The sequence below is a fragment of the Danio rerio genome, chromosome 1 (assembly GCF_049306965.1).
Source record: "Danio rerio strain Tuebingen ecotype United States chromosome 1, GRCz12tu, whole genome shotgun sequence".
In the NCBI taxonomy this organism is placed as follows: domain Eukaryota; kingdom Metazoa; phylum Chordata; class Actinopteri; order Cypriniformes; family Danionidae; genus Danio; species Danio rerio.
In genome coordinates, this window is record NC_133176.1 from 49905792 (window position 1) to 49920175 (window position 14384).

At 34.6% G+C, this 14384-nt stretch overlaps 1 protein-coding gene across 2 annotated transcripts in view; it reads left to right on the forward strand.

Moving 5' to 3' along the window:
- cab39l (calcium binding protein 39-like) overlaps positions 1-14384 on the forward strand; it is an 18521-nt gene continuing 4137 nt past the window's right edge. Inside the window, exons 1-6 of one of the 2 annotated variants that reach the window (XM_005170986.5) lie at positions 1-361; positions 1051-1135; positions 8547-8679; positions 11271-11435; positions 12957-13075; positions 13244-13412. In XM_005170986.5, the coding sequence (XP_005171043.1) occupies positions 8578-8679; positions 11271-11435; positions 12957-13075; positions 13244-13412 (555 nt within the window). In that variant the 5' untranslated portion in view covers positions 1-361; positions 1051-1135; positions 8547-8577. 2 annotated transcript variants of the gene reach the window in all.

Consider the following 14384-nt stretch of genomic DNA (forward strand, 5'->3'; position numbering starts at 1 on the left):
GGGTAACGCGCCTCGCTGAGGGAGGAAACCGCGCGCCATCTGACCTGAGATCAGCTCGCAGATTTTACACCAAAGCACAGCAAACCGACACACGGCCGATCCCAGATCATTGGCAAGCCACTCGAGAGGACGTTGGTTACAAATCACCCATCATGTCTTTTGCAGATATTCGCGTTTGAGTCAGTCAGTGTTAAATTCGCTCATACACACATTCCGCTGACGTTTAGCCCAGAGCGCGCGCACACACACACAGAAGAGAGAAGAGTCTGCTGGCGTGATCAGGAGGACTGTCGCTTGCTAACACACACACATATACAAAACACCACAGCAGCCGCAGAAGAGGACACGATTACATCGCAGTGTAAGTATTCAACATTTCTGGCATTGCAGTTATATTGTTCGATGAATATTGAGTAAAACGTCGAGCATGAAGGCACAGCTCCAATGCTACTGCCTCTGAGTGTCTTTTATTTTGGTGTCGCACGAGAATAAGCTCAACGTACGCCCAAATGTCCCGCATGTCTGGCTTGTTTTTGATAGCACACGGCGGGTTTGTGTGCGCGTTTGAGCCGTCGGAGTGTGAAGTGTTTCATTGTTGCATTGTGCTGGGATTGTGGCGCTGTGTTACATTGTGATCGGCTGGCTCAGTGTCACGCTGTGCTTCTGCTGCTGTTTGTGTTGAAGTGAAGAAGAGGCCTGAAGCTGATCACAGCAGCAGGCCTGCTCGCTCACTTCAACACAAACTCAAGATTGAGCTAAAGTTGGTTTTATATTCGCACATTCGTTCATTTTTGAACAGTGACAACTTGTGACTATATTGTACTTTGAATATTGGGTCTTAAATCAAATGTAAACATGAGTTTAAAGCAACATTAGCACTATTTCATTGACTGTAAATAGCCTAATGTTGTATTTTGACAGTCGTTGGCTGCTAAAAATGATTTCTCTATTTAGAATTGGTAAATAATACTTTTCTTAAATTATATTATTAAGAGAAAATCAAAATCAAAATGTGTGAATATAACACCAACTTTACCTCAATCTGTGCAGGGCCTGCATTTCAGCACGAACTCGCACCATATATCAGTCTGACAGATGCTGACAACTCTCTCTGCTTTCCTTGAAACACACTGAGGTAAAATTGCCTTTATATTCACACATTTGGACTTTGCTTAATGTAACTTTAGAAAAGTATTATTTACCAATTCTTAACATGGAAGTCATATCAGCAGCCAATGGTATCAAAGTACAACACTGTTCAGTCCATTAAATAGTGCTAATGTTGTTTTGTAGTCGTACTTACATGTGATTTCAGACCCAATATTCAAATACCATGGTAAACAAATAGGGAGCATTTACAAGTTGTCACTGAACAAATGGGAATATAAAACCATTTTTACCTCAATTCATCACACACAGTTGAGGTGAGGTTGGTTATTGAGGTAAAATTGGTTGTTCAGACATGAATGAATGTGCGAATGTAACACCAACGTTACAAGATTTACAAGTTGTCACTGAACGAATCTGTGAATATAAAACCAACTTTACCTCAATTCATAACAGCACACAATCGAGGTGAAGTTGCTTATTGAGGTAAAGTTAGTTGTTCAAACATGAATTATTGTGCGAATATAACACCAACGTTACAAGATTTACAAGTTGTCACTGAACGAATCTAAATATAAAACCAACTTTACCTCAATTCATAATACCACACACACAATTGGGGTAAAGGTGGTTATTGAGGTAAAGTTGGCTGTTCAAACATGACTGAATGTGTGAATATAACACCAATGTTTACCTCAATTCATAATACCACACATAAACAACTGAGGTTAAGTTGGTTAATGAGGTAAAGTTGGTTGTTCAAATGTGAATGATTGTGCGAATATTACACCAACATTACAAGATTCACATGTTGTCAAGATTTACAAGCTGTCACTGAACGAATCTGCGAATATAAAACCAACTTTACCTCAAGTCACAATAGTACACACGCAATTGAGGTAAAGTTAGTTGTTTAAACATGACTAAATCTGTGAATATTACACCAACGTTACAAGATTTACAAGTTGTCACTAAACAAATCTGTAAATATATAAAACCAACTTTACCTCAATTCATAATACCACACTTAAATGTACAAACGCTGTCATTGTCCTTGTCCTCAGCCCAATTGAAGCTACAGCTTTAATAGGTTTGTTATGCTAAAAACTCTTATTTAGAAAAAAATCCTTCATAAATGGCAAATTTATCACTCACATCCATTGATTAAAAACATGAAATTATAAATAAAGTCTAGTCTACAAATATATTAAACAATTTTTTTTAATTGTCCCCATGTTTCTGTCAGTCCTGTCACATTTGCATTAAATTTCACATTAAATTCATGCAATACACGTTTAAGGCTATGACTCGAAAGTGACATCATATGACGGAGAAGAAGCTGACCGTACTCAAGGATGCTTTTTATCTTTTAAATTGTATGATTTTATGCTTGTTTTTTGTTTTTTTGGAAGACAAGCTTAAAGGTCAAGCCCTGTCATTTTTTTTAGAAGTGAAAATGTATGCGTCTGGTAGAATGTCCCAGCAATAACTGTTTTTAAAAAGCTTTATAGTGCATATTTGTTTGTTAGCATTACTGTATTCTTAAAAATGGATGTCATTGTGGGAAGTAAATACCAGTAAATGTTAAATTGTTAAATTTAATAAATGAACTACAACTCTCCTGTTACCTTATAATTTTCTCTTTTTTTCTTGATAATTAAGAAATATATTAAAACTATAAATTTTATGACCTAAAAGATAATGTGATCTGCACCTAAAATGTTTCTTGCCAAGTAGACGTTTTGTCAAAGCTATACTAAGAAAAATACTGTAGTCAAGTGATTTAAAATGTATATATTACTGGAAAAATTATTGTTATATATTAAAATTATAAATTTTAATCAACACAATGTTTAGTTGTTCAACAACCTTGTTTGTTCAGTTCTTTTTTTCTGTATTTTATATTTTCTTTTGTGGTTTTAATGTATTTTATAATATAAAAAAATGAAATTGTTATAAAATTATTATACACAATATACATTTTTATCTTAATAACACACTATATAAATGTGTGTGTGTGTGTGTGGGTTTTTTTCATATATTTTATTTTTATTTATTGATTTATTTATTTTTATTGTATTTATTTATTTGTGTTTTTGGATCTTATTATTATAATTATTATAATATATTATTAACCCCATTATTAAAAGTAATATCAATACACTGTAAAACCCAAAAAATTAAGGTAACTCAAACCATTTGAGGAAACCGATTTCAACGAACAATTTAAGATCAAAAACTAATCCTGAGTACTGTAAACCTAATCCATTTGAGCAAATGAAGCAATTTGAGCACAGTAAAACCCAATAAATGAAGAGAACTCAAACCAACCGAGGACTGTAAAACCTAATTTAAGACAACTCAAACTGTTTGAGGAAACAGATTGCTACAAACCATTTGAGTTAAACTAATCTATACGAGCACTGTGAACTTGCTCCATTTAAGTTGAAGTAAGGAGGTATTTAATTAAGTTATTACCTTCAACACTGAGCTCAAAACTCTGTTCAAATGAGTAGCATTAACTTTCAGTCAATTTTGAGTTAACTACATACATTTCATTTGATGAAGTTGCCTGTTGGGTTTTACAGTTTACTAATTGTTTTCAAAAACAGTCTATGGTATAATTTATATAATCTATTACTGTAGAGTCATTCGGTTTATTTATTTATTTTTTTCTTTCTTAAGGTGAATCTCTTGTTGCGTTCCTCATCTGTGAGTGTCTTTTAAATTACAGCCCGTGCTGAATTAATGTAAAAATGTAGTTTTGCTGCATGTTGAGGGTTAAAGCTGGTATTTACAGATAGTAAACAAAGGAGGAGCTTCGTCTTTTTTTATCCTCTGCTGAAGACTATGAAATTCCTAACAGAGAGTCAGCCAGTAAACAGGCCCTGTTCATCCCCAGCTGAATAAATGTGGTTGTAGGACATTCCTCCGCATTAGGTTTTTTGATGGTTTAGGTGATTTTTGTGGTGTGTGTGTGTGTGTGTGTGTGTGTGTGTGTGTGTGTGTGTGTGTGTGTGTGTGTGTGTGTGTGTGTGTGTGTGTGTGTGTGTGTGTGTGTGTGTGTGTGTGTGTGTGTGTGTGTGTGTGTGTGTGTGTAAAGTAAGGGTGGCTTGGGTTGCTGGAGATCAGTTTTGATTTATGATTTGTCGAGACTGAGGTGGGTCAGACCTGCGGTTTATTGCAGTCAGTGTTTGCACAGTAAGTTATTCGGTCTTTAAACATGCCCAAACTGTAGAGCGCAATCATTAACATTCAAACTACATCTGAATACTTTAATACAGCATCATTTACTGTATGTACAGTTGAAGAAGTTGTGTTTTTATACATTTATGTTTGGCGTGTGATGGGTTAAATGAATGCAGCACTAATGTGAATAGAATCTGATCAAAGAGCAGCTGCTGACAGGTGGAGGAACAGGAAATATCCAACAGGAACAGTGGACTCTAGGACTCAATCACACACACACACACACACACACACACACACACACACACACACACACACACACACACACACACACACACAGCCCAGGTTCTTGGATCACAGGATTACCAGTCACAAGTTTCACTAGGTTCTCTTGGGAAAAGGGTGAATATGGTCCACTGATTATAAATGTGTGCTTTAGGTCACTTGCGTCTCTCTGCTGTCAGCCATGGTCCAAATCTCTTCATTTCCACTGTGAAAAGATGAAACCAAGAATAACCAATTCATTAAACAAAGGGGTAGTTCACCCAAAAACAAGAATTCTGTCACTGTTTACTCTACCTTTCTTGCTTCAAACTTGTTTTTTTATTTTTTTTTATTTTTTTTATAAAGCTTCATGAATGTCTTTCTTGTGTTGAAACGGAGAGAATATATTTTGAAGAATGTTGATCATTGATGTCCTTAGTATTTGTTTTACCCTTTATGAAGTCAGTGATTTCTAACATGTTTCAAGTCATGGAGGTCTGAAACTGGTTGATGATGTGTAAATGCTGAGTACAGTTTTATTTTTGGGTAAACTGTGTCCCTTTAACTTGATAAACTTGTTAGTTTGAGGCTGGAACAAATGGATTTGTTTTGGGGAAAATTAAATCTAAACGAAATTTTGGTCTTAAATTTACGTAAATAAGCTACTTTTAGCCTGATGGTGGAACGTCAGGTCTTTACTGTTCAGATAGATAGATAGATAGATGGATAGATAGATAGATGGATGGATGGATGTGTGGGTGTGTGTGTGTATACAGTTAAAGTCAGAATTATTAGCCCTTTTTTTCTTAAATATTTCCTAAATTATGTTTAACAGAACAAGGAAATTTTCACAGTATGTCTGATAATATTTTTCTTCTAGAGAAAGTCTTATTTGTTTTATTTCAGCTAGACTAAAAGCAGTAAAAAAAAAAAAAAAACATTTTAGGGTCAAAATTATTAGCCCCTTCAAGCTAAATATTTTCTCGATAGTCTACAAGCAAACCATTGTTGTATAATAACTTGCCTAATTACTCTAACCTGAATACTCACCCCTAATTAACCCAGTTAAGCCTTTAAATGTCACTTTAAGCTGTATAGAAGTGTCTTGAAAAATATCTAGTAAAATATTGTTTACTGTCATCATGGCAAAGATAAGTCAGTTTTTAGAAATGAGTATATATATATATTTATAAACGTGTTGGAAAAAATCTGCTCTCCGTTAAACAAACTGGGGGGAAAAAATTAACGGGGCTAAAAATTCAGGGGGCTAACTATATATCTATTTGTTCATTTATTTTTATTTGATTTATTTATTTATTTTTTGTATGTATTTTTCTTTTATTGATTTATTTTTTATTTCATTTTTGTATTTATTTATTTATTTTATTATTGAAAAATATAATATATATATTATTATATATAATATATCATCATTATTATAATTATTTATTTGTTTCTACTTTACTTTTTTTTTTTTTTTGAACTATATTTACATTTGATTATATTTAATCACTATTGAAATTTTGTTTTCATTTTACTTAGAATGAACAACACTGATTGCATATAACCAAATCTAAAACTAGTACAAAAATAGCTTAAATGACAAGATGTTTCTCTGGCAGATAACTAAAATAAAAATGTTGACAGGAGTTTTTCTGTTTATTTCCGTGTTTTTAATTACCCTATGGGACTTGTTCTCTGTTCCAACAATTTTTCTTATTGGCCTGTTTACAAGTTGGAAACAATATTCAGGCATAATAATGTAACGCACAATTTTTTGTGTGTGAAATGTGTGTACAGACATTTTCATCAGTGATCCCGGATTCAAAAAACAATTTTTGTACTAAAATTTAAGCCAACAAAAAAATTAAACCACAGATGTCCAGTAATCATGTTTAGCCATTGCCCGATTTTATTTGATTTTTTTCTGGCCTCCACCTCTGACAGTAAAACCTCACATTCGTTATTGTTGAAGTTCTTTTTCTTTTGATTCAGTGCCTTAATATTTTTTCCTTACATGGAGCTCATTTGGATGTTGATTATGCAAATTTTTAACATTGCGCACACAGACGCTCATTAAAAAGACTCCTCAAGACAGAACAACTTTAAGAACAAGCTTGTGTGCATATGTGTTGTGAATTTTGGGAAGTTCAAATGTGAAAAATTGATGCGATTTATTAATGAAGGAATGGGGCAGGACGGTGGCTCAGTGTTTCGCACTGTTGCCTCACAGCAAGAAGGTTGCTGGTTCGAGTCCCGTTGACATTTCTGTGTGTAGTTTGCATGTTCTGTCCGTGTTGCTGTGGCTTTCTTCTGGGTGCTCCGGTTTTCCTCATAGTCCAAAGACTTGCACTATTGGTGAATTGAATAAACTAAATTGGCCATAGTGAATGAGTGTGTGTGTGAATGCGAGAGTGGATGGGTGTTTCCCAGTACTGGGTTATAGCTGGAAGGGTATCTGCTGTGTAAAACATGCCAGAGTAGTTGGTGAAACATCACGCTGTGGCAACTACTGATAAATAAGGGACCAAGCTGAAGGAAAATTAATATTAGTGAACGAGACCTACTGTTTGGGTCAATCATGCAAATTATAAACCAGGCAATGAGCTGACGGTACTGTTTCTGTTGTTTAACTGATTAGTGTACATAAAACCAGTGGCGTAGCGGACGGGCCCGCAGGGCACGCACCGCGGGGGGGCCCCGCGTGATTAGGGGGCCCCACGTCGTCGCGATTTTCAATAATTGAAAATAAGGAACCGCAATAATCAAGCTCTTGGGAACAACTGTGGTCGGAACCAAAGTTCACAGGTCTGTGTTCTCTGAACACCTCTCAAGCGGTGGACTACTTCATTCTGATTGCTTGCCGCCGAACCGCGTCATAGCCAATAAAGACGCACCGCTGTTTCTCGCCGCCGGTTCTCGTTAAAAAATGAATGACTTCTGGCTACTTTGACGCTCTCGCCGCTTTCGGTTTGTGATCGCTCCTCAGTTTGTGAAGGTTTCCCCGCGTTGTCACTCCACTCCACCTCCTTTCCCCGCTCCTCAATTTGTGACAGATATATACACTAGATATCGCGTAGGGACCCTGAGCATGCGTCAATAGCGCCGCCACATTGGTACAGTGCTCCCAGGACAAATGTCATTCAACCGCACTAGTCAAGACAGTGTTATTACGTGAAGATGCGGGACTTTAGCGCTTACTACGGGTGTAGTAACGAGCAAACAAAGAAAACAAAGCACAAAGGCAGAACACTTCATAGGTAAGATTAGGTTGTTTACGTTTTTGTATGTTCTGAAATTTGTGCTAAACAGGTAACGTTTTTGATGATAACAGTCACTTACTGCATTCACCATAAGGCAAAGCAGCTCCAACTCGCTCTAAATACTCGGGTTATGCTAGTTCTGTTGAATAAAATCAGCAAACAATGCAAAAGAAATATGACGAGATGCTGTGGTACCAGAAACTTGTATTGTTGGCTAGTGAAGGAGTCGTTCATAATGGAGATTCATTCACAAACGAATCGCTCCCTCTGTCAGTATGAGAAGTGAAAGCAGGAGAGGAGCTGTGTTTCAGGACACGAATTTGATCAAATTTAACAGGGAGGGTGAATAGTACATTTCTGTACACACAAACACAAGCTTTTTGTCAGAAATGCCCGTGCGGTCACTGATCCATCAATGTAGAAAAGTGATGTAAAATTATAATTTTTGTAATTAAAAAAAAATTGCATACTAACATCCAGGAAAACTCCCGATCATAGATATATGTGTATATGTGTATATCTCTGGCTCTGCCCCCCCTCAACTGGGGGCCCCGTCGGTGATCCCTGCAGGGGGGCCTCCGCATTTTGCGCTACGCCACTGCATAAAACTAAAAAATCCCAAAAGAACACTGGTTTAAAAACAGATTTGATGCATTCAATCCAAAAACCTGTGGTGTCCGTTTCTTTTATTTATGTCTTTTTATTATTATTTTTTTACTTCAGGTTGTGAAGAAAGAAGTCTACGGCCGCTACCATGCCACTCTTTGGTAAATCTCACAAAAGTCCCACAGAAATTGTGAAGACTTTGAAGGACAACCTCTCCATCCTGGTCAAGCAGGACAAGAAGACAGAGAAGGTATGAGATTTGGTGACTGTCGAGTGAATTACAGCTGCTGATTAGACAATATTCTCCATAGGAATTATATCAGGTAACCATGAGAAGGGAAAATTGCCCATTTTGCAGGTTGATTTAAATTGCTGGCTTTTTTTTTTTTTTTTTTGAAGAGTGCAGTGGATTACTAGCACTTTACAGGATCTGTACTACATTTTAATAACTCTGATTTTATGTAAAAATGATTGTATTTACTTTGAAAACAAAAGCAAGGTGTTCGGTGCATTCCGCTTTTGTGATGGATTGCATCTGCTTTTACACTGAGAGGCCGTTAAGATATTTGTTTTCATTTTTTACAAATCCAAACTCAGTCCTGGAAGGTTGGTGTCCTGTAAAGTTTAGTTGCAACCCCACTCAGACATGCCCAGGCTAGCTAATCAAGCTCTTACATGGCTTTCTAGAAATATAATTGCAGGTGTGTTGTAGGGTTGGGCAATGTTGACCGATTTGGCATCGTACAACGTCTAATGTAAAACATTGTGATGAACGATGGCACCGTCGTCATAGGTGAAGGTGAATTAATTATTTATGAATAATTCATTCATTCATAACAAATTAATTATTTGTAGCCTACCGTTTCAACTACCTGACCCGCATGGTCTTTGTTATACGCATAACCAAATCATAAATAAATCCAGCGATCCAGTGGTACATCCTTGATAAACTGTCAGACGAGCAGTGCTCTCAGACGCGTGTGCGGGGCGGGGGATTGGCAATGCTAGCTCGGCATTGTGTTGTCTATTAGCCATCGGCGATGGACGATGGTATCATCTATCGGCCCAACCCTAGTGTGTTGAGGCAAGTTGGAGCTAAAATCTGCAGGACACCGGTCCTCTAGGACTGAGTTTGGACATCCCATGCAGAAATAGTTTTCCTGTGGTTTTTTATTTATATTTTTGTTGACATTTTAAATGTTATAATGCATTTTAGTAATATGAAAGGATGTTCAGGTATTGAAGTTATACTAATTTAATTATATAAAATATTTTTTTTATAATAGTTGTTTGTTGACCCAGAACACAACACTCATCCCTGACATCATCCAGACATCGAACTCTCCTTCACCCATGGCCTTTAGTGGCTCTAAAGTTGGACTGTTCCCCCACAGTCCAAAGACATGCGATACAGGTGAATTGGGTAGGCTAAATTGTCCGTAGTGTATGAGTGTGTGTGTGAATGTGTGTGTGGATGTTTCCCAGAGATGGGTTGCGGCTGGAAGGGCATCTGCTGCCTAAAAAACTTGCTGGATAAGTTGGTGGTTCATTCTGCTGCGACGACCCCGGACTAATGAAGGGACTAAGAAAATGAATGAATGAATGAATGAATGAAGGTGTCTAAAACTGATTACCTCATCTCAGGTCACGTTTACACTAGTGCGTTTTAGTTTTAAAATGGCGTTTTAGATAAAAAATTATCCGCATCCACACTAGCATTTCACCTAGCATCTTTGAACAAATCTCCGTCCACACTACGCACCAAAAACGTATCACGTGACCATTCGCGCACTCTGGGCATGCGCGCTCGAGTATAAACAGAAAGCATGTGTCTCGCTCGCCATTTGGTTATCGTTAGTCAACAATTGCCGGTTGAACATTAAACGCGATGGCAAAGAAAGCAAAAGAGGTATTTTTGTGGACAGACAACGAGGTCGAGTTGTTACTAAACGTAACAAATATATAACTGCACAATGGCGTCAAAAACAGACAATATAGCAAACCACGCTCCCATTTCTGTGCCCATGCTGTTATTTACAGTACTGTATTCCGGTAGCATTAAAGTCATGTGATAAGGACTTGACGAATAAGGGAAGGATACGTAATGGCACAAAAGCCCCAATCAGGTAGTGAATCTCAGCAGTCCCGCCTCCGTTTTCAGATGTCTCCGTTTTTCCTCATCCACACATCCACAGCGTTTTAGAGCTCCGTTTTCGGCGCTCGAGAACTCCGGCGTAGTGTGGACGAATGGCGTAAACGTAGCAAAACTTGTGCGTTTTAAAACGAAAACGCATTAGTGTAAACGGGGCCTCAGTGGGTCGAAAATTGAGGGAAAATGGTCATCCAAATCATCTAAATCAAAGACTCATATCAACTCTAGAAAGCTCTATAAGTCCTATAAGTCCAGTACCCTGCGGCACTTCCAGCAACAGCTCTGCTTCCTGGAATGCTTCATATTTGTGCTGTGAGTAGAAAGATGTCAGTGAGGTGGGAATGTCTCTCCTGTGCTGGACCTCTGGCTCATTTTCACCTGCCCGCTAACACCCTTTTCAGCAGCTCTGTGCTAAAGTCAAGCGTTTGAACAGCTGGAAACCTGCTGATCCTCAGAGAAATGTGATCCTTACACTTCTCCATAATTTCAGCCATATCAACATCTGATAAATGGATAATGATGTTCTGTGAATAATGAGATTACCTGTGAAATTACTCAGAATTCTTGTTCAGAGAGGAGTGTGATGTGTGGTGTAACATCTGTTCTATATACTGATGTTTGGAAATGGCTGATGTGTGCTGAATGATCAGTGTTGTTTGTATTGATAGTCTTGTGTGTGTTTGTGTCAGGCTTCAGAAGAGGTGTCGAAGTGTCTGGTGGCAATGAAGGAGATCCTGTACGGCACCAATGATAAGGAGCCGCACACAGAAACCGTGGCTCAGCTGGCCCAGGAGCTCTACAACAGCAGTCTGCTCATCTCACTAGTGGAGAACCTGCAGGTCATCGACTTTGAGGTTAGGAGGCTTTATTCAACAAATGAAGACTTTTGCATGGATGCATTAATAAGAAGTGACAGTAGAAGATTTTTTCATGATTGCAAAAGATTTCAGATCCACATAAATGCTGTATTTCAATTTCATTTATTTGTATAAAATTTTATTTTATGTAATTTTAATTAATTTTTTTACATGTTTTTATAGTTTATTTTATGTTTATTATTTTAATTTTATTATTATAAATCAAATTTTAATTAAATTTTATGCATTTTTAATTTGTTTTATTTTGGTAAATTGTAATTTATTTTAAATTGTATTTATTTATATTGTATTTATTTTATTTTTATTGAATTAATTTAATTAATTAATTTTCATTTTAATTGTTATAATTATAGTAATTTAAATTCATTTTAAATTGTTTCGTTAGTTTGTTTTTATTTGAATTTAGTTAATTCTTATTTTATTAATTTTCATTTTTTTTTTTTTTAATTTTATTCCTTTTCATTTTTTATTTATTTTATTTTCGTTTATTAATAAAATTTTTATTAATTTTAATTATTTTAATTGTATTAATTTTAATTTCAATTAATTAAATTTTTATGAATTTTAATTTCATTTATTTATTATTTATTTAAATTGACATTTTTTATATTTATTGTACAAATTTTAATTTAATCTATTTTATTTTTATTTAATTTATTTGACTAATTCTTATTTAATTTATTTATTATTATTATTTTATTAATACTAGTTTAATTTTTATTTATTTGTTTATTTTAATTTAGTTTTCTTTAGTTTGAATTATTTTTTATTTAATGTAATTTATTTTTATTTTATTACATTTTACTTGTTGGATGGCTACCTATAAATGTATGCTTGTCCAGTGCTCTTTTAACAGAGATGATTCTTTTCAACACATTTTTAAACAAAATTATTTAGTAACTAATATGTAATAGCAAATTTATTTTATCTTTATCATGATGATAGTAAATAATATTTTTTCTAATTTTGTAAGGTATTTGTCTTCAGCTTAAAGTACAATTTAAACTCTTATCTGGGTTGATTAGAGTTACTAGACAAGTTAAGTGAATCAGGCAATCATTAGACAACAGTGGTTCATTCTGTAGCCAATTGATTTCAATTTATGTAAAGGATCCAAAAGGGGGCGAATAATACTGACCTTATTTTTATTCCAGCCAATCTAAAAGAAATACGATTGTCTTCGAAAGAAAAATACAATAGCAAGAAATTCAGTCAAAAAAAAACTACCTTGGTTCTGTTAAACATCACTGAAAACTAGCTTTATTAAACTCTATTAAATTAAATTAAAGAAAAATAATACCCAAAGAATAATAAAGGAGAAATATTGGAAAAATAATACAAATTTCACAGGAGGGCTAATCATTTTGTCTTAACTTTGTCTTTATTTTCAAATCAAGTAGATGGTTGGACATAATTGGCATCTTATCAATTTAAAAAAAGTTGTATTAATCAGTGTAATGATATTGTGTGTGTGCGCACGCGCGTGTGTGTGTGTAGGGTAAGAAGGATGTCTGTCAGATCTTCAACAACATCTTGCGTCGTCAGATCGGGACCCGCAGCCCGACAGTGGAGTATTTCTGCTCCCATCAGGAAGTGCTCTTCATCTTACTCAAAGGGTGAGAAAGAAGCTGCTCTCATTGAGGAGCTTCACAACCATCAGTCCAGTCATTCTAGCAGTTTAACAATATACAGATGCGTCAAGATCAAAGCACAGCACATCAAATGCATTTCACCTCCTCAAGACTCATTTTCATAATGATGGCATTACTGTGTGATTCATGCAGGTATGAGACTCCTCAGGTGGCGTTGAATTGTGGGATTATGCTGCGCGAGTGTATCCGGCATGAGCCTCTCGCCAAAATCGTCCTCCATTCTGAACACTTCAAAGATTTCTTCAGCTATGTGGAGATGTCCACATTCGACATCGCATCTGACGCATTTGCCACTTTTAAGGTGAGCGCTTCACATATTACACATTATGTCCATTAAATATATGAGAAGTCTGTGATATGATTTAAAATGTCTCGTTTTATTATCAGCATTACAGTAAATAACAGTCATTTTATGCAAAGAGAAAGCAGATTCAGTGCAAGCAAAGTGTCTTTAATGTTTCAAATAAAATATGGAAAAACTAAAATGTTTTTCATTTTATTTATTTATTTTTATTTATGAAAATAAAAAATATTTTTATTTTATTTATTTTTAATCTATTTTTATTATTTATATTTATTTATTTTATTTATTTATTTTTGTTTATTTTAATTTTAATCAATATATTTTTATAACATTTTTTAATTTTTTATGTAATTTATTTATTTTTATGTATTTATTAATTTATTATTATTATTAAAATTATTATTATTTATGGGTCAAAAAAATTGTGATACCATTTTAATTTTTTGAAATAAAAATGTTTTTAATTAAAAAAAATTATTTACTATCATATATTTATTTTTCATTCATTTATTTTTATTTATAATTATTTATTTTCATTTATCTTCATTTATTTTTATTTATTTTTGTTTTCATTTATTTATTTATTTTTAATATTTATATATTTTTAATTTTCCTTTATTTTAAATTTTTTATTTATTATTATTATTACTTATGGGTCAAAACAATTGTGATGCCACTTTCAATTTTCTGCCACCTATTGGTCAAAAGTTCTAAACCAATAAATCATTCATATGTTCATTGTTTTCATGATTTTTTTGATGTTGATTTTGGCCTGTGGACTGCTTTACTCATTCTGCCTCAGGACTGCTTTGCTCATTCTGCCTTTCAATTCTATTCAGATAGTTTTTCAAGTCATCTGATTAACATTCTTGTTTTTTTCTTATTGCAATATATTTCTTAGAAAAAAAGTTAATTAATGAATTAATATTAAAAACAGGATTTGCTGAATGTGAAATTAATAATTGATTA